This window comes from Bos mutus, chromosome 1 (genome assembly GCF_027580195.1).
Source record: "Bos mutus isolate GX-2022 chromosome 1, NWIPB_WYAK_1.1, whole genome shotgun sequence".
In the NCBI taxonomy this organism is placed as follows: domain Eukaryota; kingdom Metazoa; phylum Chordata; class Mammalia; order Artiodactyla; family Bovidae; genus Bos; species Bos mutus.
The window spans coordinates 4,633,843-4,650,284 of record NC_091617.1 but is presented as its reverse complement, the minus strand read 5'-3'; the positions used below and the strand labels follow the sequence as shown (position 1 = coordinate 4,650,284).

The window sequence follows — 16,442 nt, the reverse complement described above, 5'->3', positions numbered from 1 at the left end:
AAATACACTCAAAAATAATGTTTAGCCAAATATTTGGGCATTCTGTGATGCAGCAGGTTTACACAAAAAAATTAATCATCAGGCTGCTTTTGTTAACAACTGGCACTGAAATCCCTCCAAACATAATGCCTAGAATGCAAGATGTGAGAACATTCATTTTCATAGAATTTACAGAATGTGGTTTTTGTTTAATGTCATCAGTGAAGTGGAGTTTCCTTGTGTTCCTTAGTACTTGACACTTTAATCAGGCCATCAAAATATATAGGCAAACATTTACTTTATTAAAAAATACTCTTCATGAAAGCTACACTTTTATTATTGACAGATTTTTGTTTTGTATTGCTCTGTTTTTCACTGTAGGATATGTTTGAGACCTAACAGGTCTGAGCACTCCTTGAAAGAAGATGGTGACTGCTGGTCACTATTCTTTCTTTTGTTTTTAGACTGTCTCATGACATCTAACCCACTTCCTGGAGTAGTGCTTGTTAATGTATTAGCTAACTACCAATCAATGTATTGGTTTTGATCAGCTTGCTAATTAATGAGGCAGATAGGCATAGAGTCCATTAAAATGACATAGAGGAAACTTTCTGTGAACAATTGTAGCAATATGACTCAGTGGGGGAAATTCTTTTGACAAATTATAAACAATAAACTCTCCATTCTAGATTTCAAGGTCTTCCATACTCTGAACACTTAACTCTCCCAAAATATCTCAAATCGATCCGGTTATATATGCCTGTGTTATAATGCATGTTTCCCCGGATATCTCTAGGGTGTTTCCATATTTGCAGCTCCACTTTGACATGTTTTCAAAGCTTCTTTCACTTATTTCTCACCGTTGGGGATCCTGTTCTTCCCCAAGGTCTGTCTCAATTACTGTTCTTTCTAGGAGCCTTCTCTGCTTATATATAATTAATCCATATTATCTCACTCCTCTTCATTTCCAGAGCATTTTATTTTTCAAATTGCAGTTATCACAGATTGCATTGCATTTCTTTGTTCCTTTGATTTACCTTGTTTATGTTTTGTTGACATGACTTCTCTATAGTATAGGAGACCTTATAGTCTACTGGATCTAATGAAAAATGTTTATTGTACACACTACTGAAATGACAAAATAAGTAATTTAAATTTGATCTGATTATTCATGGATTAGTAAATTTTGTTCAAGTTTCTTAATGTCCTTGGTGATGGGTGTGCTTATCCAGAAACTAAAGATGGCAGCACTTAAACTATTTGGTGAAAAACTTAGGTAAGATTGTTGATGTAAGGCACTTGTATACCTTTAAAAAATTTTCCAGGATATGCTTATAGATGCAAAGAAATAAGAAAGGTGGAAAACAAAACATATTATGTTGCTAATACAGATAGTCATATTAAAGGAATGGATGAAATAAAGTGAGTTTTCAAGTATCATTTGCCCCAAATTTTATGAGGCAGAAGTTTGAGCTGGGCTCACCCAGGAGAGGTCTTTTCTGTCCCACATGGTTTACTGGGGCTTGCTCTTATTTCAGGGACCTCAGTTGGGATTGCTTGAATTACTGGGCTGGACTTCTCTCTCTACCTGGTGTGTCATCTTCTATCAGGGTGGTTTGAACTAATGACATGGTAGGAGCATTCCAAAAGAGCAAGACTAAAAGCTGAAAGACTGATAAGGTCTAGATGCCAGACTCGCTTAACGTCATTTCCTTTGCACTCTTTTGGTGAAAACAAGTCATGAGACCATCGCCCATTCCAGAACTGGGAAAGCAGACTTCATTCCTTAATAAAAGGAACTGCAAAAGACTGATGGCCATTTGCAATCCACCAAAACAGAGATGGAGGAGAGGGATATGGAGAAGGCATGATTAAAGAAGCCACAGAAAGTGTGCTCTAGGTTTGGAGCAAACATATCTAGGATTATTGACATATGAGACAGGGAAAAACTGGTTGTATGTACGCTAAGTAGTAATTCATAGTTACAAACAAAGAAAGCTGAGGAAAGAAAAGAAAAGAAGGGATGACTGACAGCAAACAGTAAAGGTTACAATTAGACATTTAAATGATTTTGAACTCTAATGAAGGAAGTGACATGATAATGGTTATGGCTGGTTAGGTGTGATGTGAGAATCTGTGTTTCTGTACGTAGGAAATATGGAACTGAGGTATTCGCCAGATGAGAAGAGGGGCAAAAGGACTTAGTTTACTGAGAAGTAAGTAGCAATTGAATTGGCATTAATGAGTGTAAATGGGAAGGGATAGGGTTTTAAAATACAAAATGCAAGAATCAGGACCATAGCAGGAGGCACTTGAGAGATGCTAAGTGAAGAAGTAAAGGCACTCAGTTGTGTCCGACTCTTTTCGACCACGTGGACTGTAGCCCAAGATGCTCCTCCATCCATGGGACTTTCCAAGCATAAGTACTGGAGTGGGTTGCCATTTCCTTCTCCAGGGGATCTTCCCGACCCAGGGATCGAACCCAGGTCTCCCACATTGTAGGCAGACGCTGAGATCTTAGGTGACCATAAAATGTATCATCCAAACTGGGAGTTTTGAGAGGAAAAGAGGGTCCTATTAATTATTATTCTGGGACCACAGGAGTTAAGCCAGAATGTAGCAGCCATCAATGTTTTAAGGAACCAAATAAACTGTGAGACTTACGAAGGTTAAAAAAAAAGAGGAAACATGAAGCTTAGGAAAACATAATGAATGTTATGTTTGCCTAATTTTAAGGCCAACAGGACAGACAAGCAAATTACTTTGTAGGCAGAGAAAGCAAGTAAAGAGCTTAAGACTTGGACTGATGGGAGATAATAACAATAATTATGCATTATATTTACATAATGCTTTATGATTAAAAAGCTTTCACAGGCACCACCCGAGTTTCTCCTCTTAGTAGCTCTTTCAGGTAGAGAGGGTGGTTTTTATTCTCCCTGTGTGGGGAGATGGCAAGAAAACGCCCACATGGGAGAAAGCATACTCTTTCAAGATGCCTGGATGCGGGGGTTGGGGGTGGTCAGTGACCTGGTTATGTCCTTGGAAAGGCTATAGAACTGCTTTGAGCATCAGTTATTTTTTAACTTGCAAAGAAAAATAAGAAAAATTATATGTGTGCTTGTGCTTTTAGCCTACTTAGAAGCACATAGTACATGTCTAAAAGTATGTATTCACTGTCTACATTTTGTAGATGAGAAAACTGAAGGTCAGTTTGAAATAGAAGAGCTCTATTATAAACTCAGGTCTTCTGGTCCAATGTTCTTTTACTAAGCCATTTGCCATTTACTGGAAGTTGAAAGATCAAGAATGAGTGAGTTTTCAAGAAAGGAGATGTATATATGATCTAGAGAAGGAATACAAGAGCAGTATTTTTTTTTTTTTTTTTTAAGAGCAATATTTCTTAAAAAAAAAAAAAGCCTTAAAGAGAAGAGTTGTCAGCAATAGTTTTAAGAAAAATTGAGTCAGAAAAAAATAGGAAAAAAGTGAGATAATTGATACAAATGTTTGTTAGTCTTCAGGTAACCACGGTTTTCAGAAGTCAAAATAGAAGGTATTTCAAGGGGCACAAACTGCAATAGGAATGGAAGCTCAATGCTCAAACAGGTCTGAGGTCAAGTTGAGGGTGGAAGAGAAGGAGTAAGAAGTGGGACCAGAGAAGGTGAGTGGAAAGTTGAGAGGCAGGTCTTTCCAGGGAGCAGCAGGTTTAAGTCTAGAGACTTAACTAGTCTTAACTACTCAACTAGAATTAACTACTGATGGAAGGTAGGGTGGCCTCGAGTCAGCCCTCACTGAAGAGGTTGAGGAGGAGTTAAATAGAGAGGCTCACTTGTCTTGGCCTTAATTCCTTTCATGATCCTTTTCAACCTTACAGTCATATGATAACCAAGTCATTGTCAGCTCTGAGAGAGGATGGAAAAGGGCTCTGTAAAGAGTAATGGTGCCTCCAAGGCTTCTGAGAGTCTTCATACAGATTTAGTACCAGCTCCAAGAAGTATCTCCCTCCTGATGAAGCCCAGTGTTCCTTTGTTGCTCCTTCTGTACCCACTGAAATTTTCCCTCCACTTCCAATCATCATGGAAGGGATGAGATGGGTGAATGGCATCAGTGAAGTGGGAAAACCCCTGGTGGTACCAAACTCCTGATGGCACCCCATCAGGACTGGGAAGCCTGATGTGATGCAGTCCATGGGGTTGCAGAGTTGGACTCAAGAACTGAAGCATAATAACAACCAGTCACCATAGCCTTTCATCCCTACTCCTGCCCTTATTTTTGTTTTACTATTTTCTAGTTGTGTCCTGTCATCATTATCAGCTGTCTTTTATACTTTCAGATCTCCTTTATTATATCCTATCACTTTTTTTTTTTCTCAGAATCTATTTGACAAATTCATTTCTGCCAACTTCACGGCCAGAATTAATCTTGTTATTCAGAGTGTCTGGGAGTTTTTGTTCAACTGATGAAAGCATTCTTTAGCCCACAGGGAGACCAATCATGATAAAATGTCTGATACATCTTTATTGTGGTAAAAGTTTTAGTCATTTTGCTATAGCCAGGTCCATATTTTGATTGGCTTCTTACTGAATCTTTTATTAGTTATTTCCACCAGAAAATTCTGAGATTTACTAAATCAGTCTAAATTCAGACTTTTGCCCATCTGAAAGATATTTTCTTGGCATCCTAATTTGTCAGCAGTAATTCCTTAAATTTAATGGGCAGTCCATTAAATAAATATTTTCTTGGAAATTATCCTGCTAAGAGTACTAAGAACACAAAACTCCTTTAGACTCACTTAGGAATTGAACTTATGATTGCCCCTCAATAAGGTTCTTTATATTGCGATTTGCTTATTTTCCTCTTTCGCCATTTATTCATTCTTTCAGCAAACATTTGCTATCTCTTGTGTCAAGTGTTTTGCCATGCAGATATTCATAAAAACTGAACTTAATTGCTTTTTCAAACCCTCATGCAATGAAAACTTAATCTTATTCAATGAGGGTCCCTCCTTTTCCCAGGGTTGTATCCAAGCTCATGTGAAGCCAAGTCATTGATCTGATCCTTACTACCATTGTTTGTTCATCTTGGGTTCTGTTGAGATTCCATGATTTTCAATTGTTGTGCCTCTCAGGTCCAGCCAGGGAAAACGAAATCATTCTAAATATTCAGATTAGTAGAATTTAATAGAGGAACTTGGTTAGGTAGATTATGGGGAGATTTAAGAAACCAAGGAGAGGACCATGGAGGCTTCCAGACACTAATAACAGCAGAAAATTGGGAGCTTCCCTGGTGGCTCAGATGGTAAAAACATCTGCTTGCAATGCAGGAGACAGGGGTTCAATCCCTGGGTGGGGAAGATCCCCTGGAGAAGGAAATGGCAACCCACTCCAGTACTCTTGCCAGGAAAATTCCATGGATGGAGGAGCCTCATAGGCTACAGTCCATGGGGTTGCAAAGAGTCGGACACGACTGGGCGACTTCACCTTCACTTTACTTTCCTGAAGACGAGAGAATTAAAAGCGCTGATCACTGGACCTAAGAGATGAGCATCACTTGGCAGAAGCTGGACCTATGGTGTGGCCCATACTAGCAAAGCTGGGAAGAAGATATAGTCAATGCTGGAGGCATCTGACCCAACAAAGAGTAAAGGGGTGGAGCTCTACTGCCCTCCAGTCTTTAATCTGGGGTTACTATTGGCCAAGTCTAGTGAGCAGCAGCTGAACATGGAGCTCATTCCCAGATATGAATAATTTTTTTTTGTATACCTCTCTTCTGTAAAAGAAATTGTTTTGTTATAAGCTTCAAGTTAACACATTTTTATTATTTATCCTTTAATAAACACAATATTCTTTATAAGTCATTACTCTGAAGAAACTCCAGTAAGTTCATCAAAGGTTATAGTCACTGGAGGTAGATAGTGTATATACAGTTTCTGCCTCCAATTTCTGTAGCATAGACACCATCAAGAGATAGAAATAGAACTTGAGTTAATTTTGTTATTTTACAACGACTGGGAGTTTTTATTTGTGTTAAAGAAATTAAAGCAATAAAACCAAGTAAACAGAGAGATGATTTGAAAAACAAGCTTTACTGAATGTAGGAGAAAACTCTCTCTTGAAACAAATACATATACCCATGTGTCCAGGCTCACTATAGATAGGTTTTCTACCTATCTACCGACTTATCTCTCATCTATCTGTCATCCATGGTAACTACATGATTTTCAAGAAATTAGACCAACATATTTTTTCTCTCTTTGAGCAGGAGTTCTTTACCATTGGCATTGTTTAGAAAGACTATCATGTAAAGACAATAAAAAGACCAGATTTCTATGTGTGTGTTTGTGTTTGTGTGCTGAGTCATGTCTGACTCTCTGCGACCCCATGGACTGTAGCTCACCAGGCTCCTCTGTTCATGAAATTCTCCAGGCAAGAATAATGGAGTGGGTTGCCATTTCCTACTACAGGGGATCTTCCCAACCCAGGGATCAAACCCTTGTCTCCTACATTGGCAGGTGGGTTCTTTATCAGCTGAGCCACTGGGGAAGCTCCAAGATCAGATTTCTAGGTGGTTTTATTATTGATCTTAAATCCTCTACAGATACAACTACCCCTTACTGCCTACACCTGGTGAGGACTGCAGCCGCCACCCACTCTTGGCACAGCACTGCATAGCCTGGGGGGACCAGCCTCCTTAGGACACAGAGCAGAGCAGAGCAAGGGTAAGGAATGGATCTGAAGACAAACAGGCCGTGGATGGCCTGCCCTTGTCCATCATGTGTGTTGCTGATGTGGTCTCACTTCATCCCAACAGCAAGGACTTTTGAAAGCTCTGTTCCATTCTCAGGAGAGTAGGAAATGGTCTTCTGTTCCCTCTGAGTTCTAGCTGTGGAAAATTTGTCAAGATTACCGCTTGGCATGCCAGACGAAACACATTACAGAGGTGTCTCTTATCTCCCAGCACTATGAGGGTGTGAAGAAAATTCTCAACATCCTTGTCTCCGCCTTGGTCAGGACACAGATCATTTCTGTCCTTAAATCCTCAAGCCCGTTTGGTAACCTGTCCTTTCTCTGTGTCTCAGTCACTAAGAACTGAACCAGGGCGGTATATAGGCTTCTCCCCAGGGACACACTGAAATCTAGACCATCTTAACTGTTCTTTTTTATTTTACCTTCATCCACAGAAATCATTGTATAATCTTAAGATTCAGAAAAAAACCTGATTCTGACTGAGCCATTTTATTCCTTGCCCACAGTCTCCTCAGAATGTAGGCTTTTTAGACTAAAATTCAAGGACTGGTCTTTAAATTTCTGAGTTCTAATGTTTCGTCTCTTCCTTATGGAAGGAGGAGCTCCATGTTAGTTAAAAATCTCAAATTACTATCCTGATGTATACAGTTTCTTGGTCATTCCTCAAATATTTATTAAGTCTCTACTTAGTATGGCTGACTTCTTGATTTCTCAGTGTTGGTATAAGTCATACAACCTTGTCATTTTCAGTTCTCTTAGTTAAAGTATATGAATAATGATTTCTGCACTGTCTACATTATGGGGTAGCTGTGGAGAGCAACTGAGCCTAACAAAATACTTTTAAATGTATCAAGATCTTTCTGCAAATGAAAAGAATTATTAGTGTGCATTTAATTAAGTTTGTATCCTGCCAAGCGTTCATCTTTTAAAACATTTTAACCACGTGTGGCTGGATAAGATTATATTTCACCCCTCTCTCTGATCCTCATTCCAGAAGGAAATTAGCAATGCATTTCACTGGCTCAGTGGGGTAGGTAGTAAAACTGAAAGCAAAATCGCCTAGAAAATTTTCCTTTATTTATGCATTTTCACTTCAGAAAGCCTAAGTATCTATGAAGTTGCATAAAATTTTTGACAGTGGAGAAGGAAATTTGTGGATGTGATATTTTTAAAAAAGATCTTGTGGGAGTAGGCACAATTTGCTTCACAATTTGTCTACTGCGTGTAGACAGCTGGTAACCAGTCAAGAGGTCAGGTTTCCACCATGACTCTGGAAATTGGTATCATAGATCATCTGGACCCTGGCTGCAATGGTAGTTTAAAGTTCTTCTGGCCATTCTAATATGCAGTGAAGGTTGAAATCTACTATCCAAGTGGCCAAGAATAAGGGAGTCTCAAGAAAAGACTGCCAAGCATAACAGAGAGTTGACTGAGCAGAGAGCCTAAAGAGACCTTGAGGGCAAATATTAATACAGTAGACATCTTCTCATTAACCTTTATGGAGTTATGGTCATAGACCGATCCCCTGATTCCCACCACCCAGCCACTGCTTATTCCTGCAGAAAGACTCCAAGAATTGTGTAAGATGTGTAAGAATGCTCAAAAAGTTGAATTTAAATCAGATTTTAGAAAATGAAGATGCATTTCTTCCACATAGGGGTTTGTGGTATGAGATTTGCATCCATAATGCACCTTGAAATTCATTGAAAATTATTTTTTTGGTGTAGTAGGGTAAAGATTTCAGCAAAGAGAAGGAGGAAGCAGAACTATCATGTCTTTTTTTTTCCAAAAGTACACTTTGATTAATGAAAGAGCAAAGAAAATAATCCTTAGTCCTTAAAATTTTGCCCCATATTCCATAGTTAATATCGTCTCTAGTAATTTTATGATTCTACCTAGAGTTACACAATTTTACTCTTTAGTCTCTGACTAGCAGGAAAACATGCCTCATTTAGGTTCTGGGACCCATCCTGCAAAGCTAATTACTTCTTCTGGTGAGCCAAAGGGTAAGACAAATGATTCTATGACAACCCTTAAGCATATATCTTGCTTGTCTTGATGTCTTATTTATTTGCCTGTGTAAGATAAATGACTCCTTTCAACATGCCCAGTGTTTTGGCCTTTCTCAATTAAGCCTGAAAAATACAACAATCTTAGGAAAAATAAATCTAAATTATTGTTTTTCTTATTTTTATTGCTATGATTTGAAGACATTTACATTGCTTTGGACTATAGCATTAATGTATTACTAATTTTTAAAATACAGTTTTATATTACCAAGGGTTTGACTTATCAAAATATTGCTGGTGGTTTGTAGAATGGAATGAGGGTTTGACATTAGCATCTAGCCTTGAGTTATCTATGATTTAATGTTTCAGAGTTATTAGATGATCTTTTGAGGATAGAATTTCATTTTCAAACTGACCTCCCCCCCCACACACACAGGCAAATAGACCAAAATCATTGAAAATATGTAACTATTTTACTTTATTATTTTATTATAATAAACATGAACATAAAATAAATATTTGGCAAATGTCTCTTCAATGAAATTATGTATTGTATATGAAATACATTTTTATTATAAAATAAACACAATATTTGAAAAGTGAAAATTGAATAGATAAACATTAATTGATTCATAAGATATTGAAGGAGCATCCCATAGGAGTAGTCTTGCCCCACAAACTCTGTTTTGCCCCATAGACTTTTATCTAGCCATCTCTCCCCTACAATATTGGCATGTTCAATACATAAGAAGTGAAGAATTGAGAAACAAATGCATACAATTTGAGTAAAACAAAATGCTTTATAGATATTTATTTGAGAATAAAAAAAGGATACTTATTTTGGCCTAACTGCCTGAATCATGACCTTGAGTCCTCATTCTACTTAGCATGTATAGACCTGTGCAATGACTAAAGAATAAAACAAGGAACAGAAACCATTCCCTTCAACACCTAGACCTTAATTCATTAATCGGGGCTGTATTTACTTTTGATGGGAATTGAGTGTTCACAGTCTTCTATTGTTGTATCTTATCAAGACAGATAATTCTGTTTGCTTGTAGGTACACATCATAAGTTTTGAAAGCATATTATTTTTCATTTATAAATTGTTTTTCTTTGTATATATAATTCTAAGCAAGTTTAACTATATACATTAGAGGCTTTAAAATCATCTTCTTAAATATCTTAGCAGAAATCAAAGCTCCCTTTCCCTAAAACTGTTTAATTGCTAATGCATTTGAGTTTCCTAAAGGATTAACAAATCTTTTCATTGAACTAGTATTTCCATATTTTGATAAATTCAATTAAAAGCATTATTTGATGTCTATTGTTTTTCAGCTAATTGTTTAAAAAAGAAAGAAGCCATCATTTTGGTTGTCATCATGTTAGTAAATATGTTTTATTGCTATGGCATATCAATAGCAATAGAATTCAGACCTTTTAATAGATAATATATGATAGTGAAAAAAGAGTAATTTATCAGTAGATTACACAAATTGGACTGAAGATTGAGTCTAGAATAGTAAATGCATTTAATACACATGAGGTTAGAGGGTCTGAAGTAAGTCATTTCTCTTCCTGCCACAGGTGACTACAATCTACATGCCCTTTAAACTTCTCATCTCAATTTAAGAGCAGTCATAAAGCAAATTCTCCTGCCTGGCATACTTACAGTTTCTGGCAAGCGTCTATAAAACACATGGATCATAATCCACAGTTCGAGCTGAAAGCAGGTGTTAGACGTAACTGGTGGAAGTCCTACTGAGCACTGCCACTGGCCGTGGTGGATTACGTGCGTGTGGCACACGACGCCCAGGGGCTAAATATCTGTGCCTTGGCCTGTTTCGGTTGCAACAGCAGAACCCACAGAGCAGAACCCCTCCGATGATGAGGACAGCGGTAGTGGCCCAGCCGACGAAGAGTGAAGCTCCCAGTTCTCGTTTCTGACCCACGTGGACCGCTGGGTTGTAGAAATCCCTGATGATGTTATTGGCCATCCAGCACACCGGAATCAGAACGAAGATGCCGGTCAGGATAAAGAGGACTCCGGAAATTCCCACGAGGTATGCTTTTGCCCTCCGGTTAGAGCCTGTGCACTGAATCTTCTTCATGCCACAGATACCAACAAGCAGAGCAATCACAGATAAGGCTACAGCCACACACATGAGGGCCCGGGCTGCCTCTAGGGCAGGAGGGAGGGCCAGCAAAGAATCATAGACCTTGCACTGCAACTTATCCTTGGCTTGTCGGACGCAGTTCATCCAGAGGCCTTCCCAGACCCTTTCGAAGACAATAATGTTGCTGCCAATAAAAGCCGATACTCTCCACTGAGGCAGAAGAGTTGTGGTAAGGGTCCCGATCATGCCGAAGAACCCAAGAACCAGTCCAGCGATTTGCAGTGGATAAAATGCCATCACCTTTGTTCTGAAGACTGATCCAATCTGCAACGGGAGCTGCTCACCATTCAGAGCAGAGAGGACCCTATGAGTCTACGGCAGGCTCTGGTGATGTTCTATGGCTGTTACTGGGCATAACAGTTTAGTCCAAATCCAGAGCAGTGACTGAACTTCACTGGAAGTACCTGTTGTAAATGCATGCTGCCTGTCTACATACACACATTTCTGTATGGATTATTTAGTAGTCATATGGAATTGTTTCCCAGCCAATAAGAAGTAGCCAGAGGTGTGTCGAGAAATACTGCATTCAGTGTTCATATTTCTCATGTTATTGTTGTCTAAGCAATGTTGTAATTAAGTGTCAAAGCCACCATTGTGGACTACTAATTACAGAGCTGAAAACTTCCTGTTTGAAAATTACTCTAATGTTTAAGTATAAATATATGTGTTAAGCCACAACTGAAGACAATACCAAAACCTTGCCACTTCTTTGGAGAGCATTTGAAAAACACATTGGATTTTAGATAATGTATTATTCTCTGTTAATCTAAGCCAACTTTCCTTAACATGGTTAAAGAATTCGGGTATTAAAAGGCTTTTGGAATCAAATAAATGTTTAGGTATTATTTTCTACATTTCTGCTGAAGTCATCAGTATTCTAAAAAAAGAGGCATGCTAAGCAAAACCTTCAGATTTCATGCTTTTTTATTTCTAAGATCCATAAAGCAAGGAGAAGCACTTATTATTGAACTTACTGGTAATTATTATATGTTGAATAATACCTTTCTCTCTAGTGAAATCATGTTTATAAATGCTTATTAGCTATTTCTTCAACAGCAGCTTGGAATATATCACATTTATCAAAGCCAAAAGTATATATTCCATTTTTATGGCACCATATGAAAGTGGCCTTTTGGATTAGCTGTACAATTACTTGAATCCAGATAATAAAAAGCTTTTTAGAGTTGGAAGACAGTTTCAAAGTCATCAGGCTTAAGTTTCCCATTTTCTAGATGTGGAGTGTGAGGTTTCCGGAGCACTTGGCTAGACTAGCTTTGTAGTGACTGATCCAAGCTTCCCAGATCCCCTGGAGAAGGGAATGGCAACCCACTCCAGTATTCTTGCCTGAGAAATTCCATGGACAGAGGAGCCTAGCGGGCTACAGTCCATGGGGTTGCAAAGAGTTGGACACGATTTAGCAACTAAGGAAAAACAACAGCAACAACAGTGGATCCAGGACTTGTCTCTGATTTATGACATATACCTCCTGTTTCTAGTATGACTCAAAAAGAGGAGGATAGGAGTGCTTTTTAAAAACTTTCATATGAATGGGACTAAACCTGACTTTCATGCTATCCCCTTGATAGTTTTTCAAATTTTGAAAGCACGTAAAATTCAGTTGAGACTGTGTGAAAATCCAAGACTCAAGTTGTCATTCTTGATAGCCACATTCCTGCCATTGCTCAGACATGGGGTGGCATGTAGGCTTAATATGAGAAGCATAAGGATTTTGCTGAATCAAATTCTGAATAGGCTACCACCTTGTTCAAATTTTTTCAGTAGTCCTCTATTGCCCCCAGTATAAAAATTCAAATCCCTTAGCATAATGCAAAAGACCCATCCTTGGCCCCTGACCATTTTAACACTTATCTTCTGAACATGACTTCATCCCATGTCTTCACATTCTACTGCAAGGAATCCATTTCAAGGATGAAAACTACTTGAAAGCAAGCACACGGAGCATATTCTAGGTAAGAGGCATTACCGCTTCCAATTACCGCTTCCATTACCACTTTCAGTCAACAATAGGCTAAGAGATAATGGGTGGTCCAATACTACCCGGGTTTTAAAAACCTATTGATTTAATTAGAATATGTGAAAACAAGTTTCCAAAAAGGGTTGTCTATCTATCTGTCTACCTATCTATACATCCATCTATCATCTTCCTATCTTATTTGATGTTTTGTTGCTTTCTTACTACCATCTTAGACCAAAGGAGCATTTCCTCTCGAAGAAATGTGAGTCATTGAGGAAACAGATGACTTCTGTATGGTTCACAGTTCCTAACACCAGCTCAGGATGAAGGGTTTTCTCGGCTCTTTGTTTGATGTTGCTGAGACACAAGTTTAACCATTCCCACCCTGAAGGGATTTGCCAACACTATTCTGACTTATTACTTCTATTTCCTCTTCCTCATTCTGCCTCATTTTTACTCCTATCTTTATTTTGTCCTGGAAGTTTCCAACTTCCAGTTTGATTTTTCATCAGATAGAATCTGTCTGTATTACAGATAAACACAAGAAAGAGCACGTTTACTTAGAATATGGAGGCGCATCTTAAGTTTAAGTATAATCTGAGAAACATAAATAATGCAAGAGCTTCAGCTTCCTTTTGCTTCTCATAGCCAATTGTCAACACCATCATGACTTTTAAAGGGAGATATTGTTTGCCTGTCCAACATTTCTGTGAATCTTATTCCCTCCCTCTTCCTCAGGGGCCCTTGGTCCATTGACACCCCATCTCTTTATAGCACCTATGGCTTCTCCATCTCTTTGTGTTGGCCTTTGGAATAGAAACATACTCAATTATCTTTCATATTAAAATTCTATTCTGCCCGATCTATAGCCCCTGGTATGTATTCATATATATCTTTTCTATCCACCTTCACATTTTCCACTTGCAAGAAATGTAACAGAATTTTGGGACATCTACACTATTGTATTCAAAGATTACTTTCATATTCTTACTTAATTGTCCTGTCTGTAAAGATCAAAATAAACCATCATCTGCTAGTTGATGTGGTAAACAACACATGCCTTGGAGAGAGGTTTGTTTCAGTCTTGGCTTGATGCCTTGGCCATCAAATATTGGCCTGTTTTGAACTTCTCAAAACGGTCTGTTCTAAAAAAGGAAGATAATAATGATATCAACCTCATAGGGCTTCTTTGAAGATTGTTTCATGGAATATGTGCAAAGGACCTGACTTTGAGGAAGTCCCCAGGAAAGGCTTGCTGCACTGTTTGTCTCTTTTGCCTTTGTTATATTATCCTGCTTACTTCTTCTCTACTTGCTCATCCTTGGTCTTTTCATTCTATTAGTGCCGTGACCCAGGTCTGTTTGGTCTGGTTGTTCCAGGATTCCATATATAGCTTAATACCCTTCTCTCCTAGAACATGCTGTCTGGGGAGTTTCACCCAGGGCCATAACTTTTACTATATCTTGTCAGGTTACAAGTTTCTAATCTTCTGTCTTCAACCCAGGCCTCTCTCTGCTTATTATCCTGGGTTTTTATTTTGTTTTGCTTCTCTCAGCCCCTCAGTCAGTAGGAAACTCTGGAGCTCCTATGCCCTTCCAACTGCTGAGAGTGCTCACCTACATCCATCTTTGGGTATTTCCTAAAAACAACCATCTCACTGAAATCACTCTACATTCATGAGAGTGTTAGTTGCTCATTTGTGTCTGACGCTTTGCGACCCATGGACTGCAGCCCGCCAGGCTCTTCTGTCTATGGGATTCTCCAGGCAAGAATACCAGAGTGGGCTGCCATTCCCTTCTCCAGGGGATCTTCCTGATCCAGGGATTGAACCCAGGTCTCCTGCACTGCAGGCAGATTCTTTACCATCTGAGCCACCAGGAAAGTGGACATTCATTCATGGGGACAGTCTATATCTAACAATTGACTGATCAATATAGGACTGTACAGGCTAGCCCACTATCCCCAAGTAGGGGTTACCTCTAAGGGGCCCTCCTAGTTCCAGTGCTTACTGTGGAGTTAGCTTAGGCCTTCACTGAGTCTGTACTACAACTTGACTTTTTATTTCCAATTCTCTTCCTTTTCTTCTTTCCCTCAGATAGGAACACTCTATAGTAAACCCAATATGCCCCAATCTCCACCAATAGAGTCCGCTTCTCAAGGAGCCCAATCACTCTGATCGACAACTTATTGTAATTTATTAAAGATGTTTCTTGTTCTAACATCACTATGCCTTAGTTTGCCTTTCAGCATTCTTACTTGAATCATCTTATCAATAATAATATCTTATCTTGTCTCCTTTCCTCTGATATTACTCCACTGACAACCATAAAGACTTCGCTGAAACAAATTCTGAACATGCCACCACCTTGATTAAATCTTTTCTTCTCTTTCTCTGTTGCCCTCAAGATAAAATCCAAATCCCTTAGCACAATGCAAAAGACCCATCCATGGCTTGGCCTCTGCCCAATTTTAACATTTATCTTCTGAACATGTCTCCATCCCATGTCTTCACAGACCTTACATTTCAGTGAGAGTAGTAAATATTTTTTTAGAAATTGCATGCACAAAAACATGCAGGTCCAAATTGAGATAGAGCTAGAGATAAAAATATAGGGTATATAGGTATATAGAAAACATAGGGTATAAAGAGAGTGCAAACAAATGAGATCTTAATTTTAATTACAGGGTGAAAAAAAGGCTCTCTGACAAGGGGGTATTTAAGCTATAATCTGAAGCTTGAGGAAAAATTAGGCAGATCATCAGATAAAGAGTGAGGTAAGGAGGATTCTGGTCATGGGAGACTGGCTGGGTGAAGGCACTGAAGCCAAAGAGAGCTTGGGGCTAATGTGGGTGGAAGACCTTGTGCAAGAGGGAGGTGAGAACTGCTGAAGGGCACATGAGGCTGAAATACAGGCAGCATCCAGATACACAGGGCCCGCCATGTGAACCATTTAATGATCTTCTGCCGAGATCAATGCAAAATCAGTTAAAGATTTTAAGCATCAAGTTGACGTGATCAAAACTGTACTAACAAAATATAATAAGGGCCTACTTTATAGCTCAGAGAACTCTATTCAACTCTCTGTGATAACCTATATGGAAAAATAATCTAAAAATGAGTGACTATCTATATTGGTTTCCCAGGTGGCACTAGTGGTAAAAAATCTGGCTGCCAATGCAGAAGACATAAGAGATTCAGTTTCAATCCCTGGGTCAGGAAGAGCCCCTGGAGGAGGGCATGACAACCCATTCCAGGATTCTTGCTGGAGAATCCCACAGAGAGGATCCTGGTGGGCTTTGGTCCATAGAGTCAGACACAACTAAAGCGACTTAGCATGCATGCATGGACATACGTCTTTGTATAACTGATTCACTTTGTTGTACACCTGAAACTCATCCAACATTGTAAAGCAACTATACGCCAATAGATTTTTTTTTAGAAAAGCTTCTATTTGGTGGGAAGAGATTAGAAAAGTATCCAATTGAACATGAAGAAACCGGTTGGAGGGTTACTGCAATACTCCAAATGTGAGAAGATGCAAGTTAGGGTAGAGTAGCT

The 16,442-nt window shown here is 38.8% G+C and overlaps 1 protein-coding gene across 1 annotated transcript; it reads right to left on the bottom strand.

Annotated features, from left to right (window-relative positions):
• Positions 1 to 10,467: 10,467 nt before the first annotated feature.
• CLDN17 (claudin 17) lies at positions 10,468 to 11,145 on the bottom strand. The gene has a single exon (XM_005899554.3). It carries the CDS (start codon positions 11,143 to 11,145, stop codon positions 10,468 to 10,470), a length of 678 nt encoding a protein of 225 aa, XP_005899616.1.
• Between the last annotated feature and the right edge of the window lie 5,297 nt (positions 11,146 to 16,442).

Coding starts and splice junctions, on each gene's coding strand:
- CLDN17 (XM_005899554.3), bottom strand. CDS start 11,145: ATGGCATTTTATCCACTGCAAATCGCTGGACTGGTTCTTGGGTTCTTC.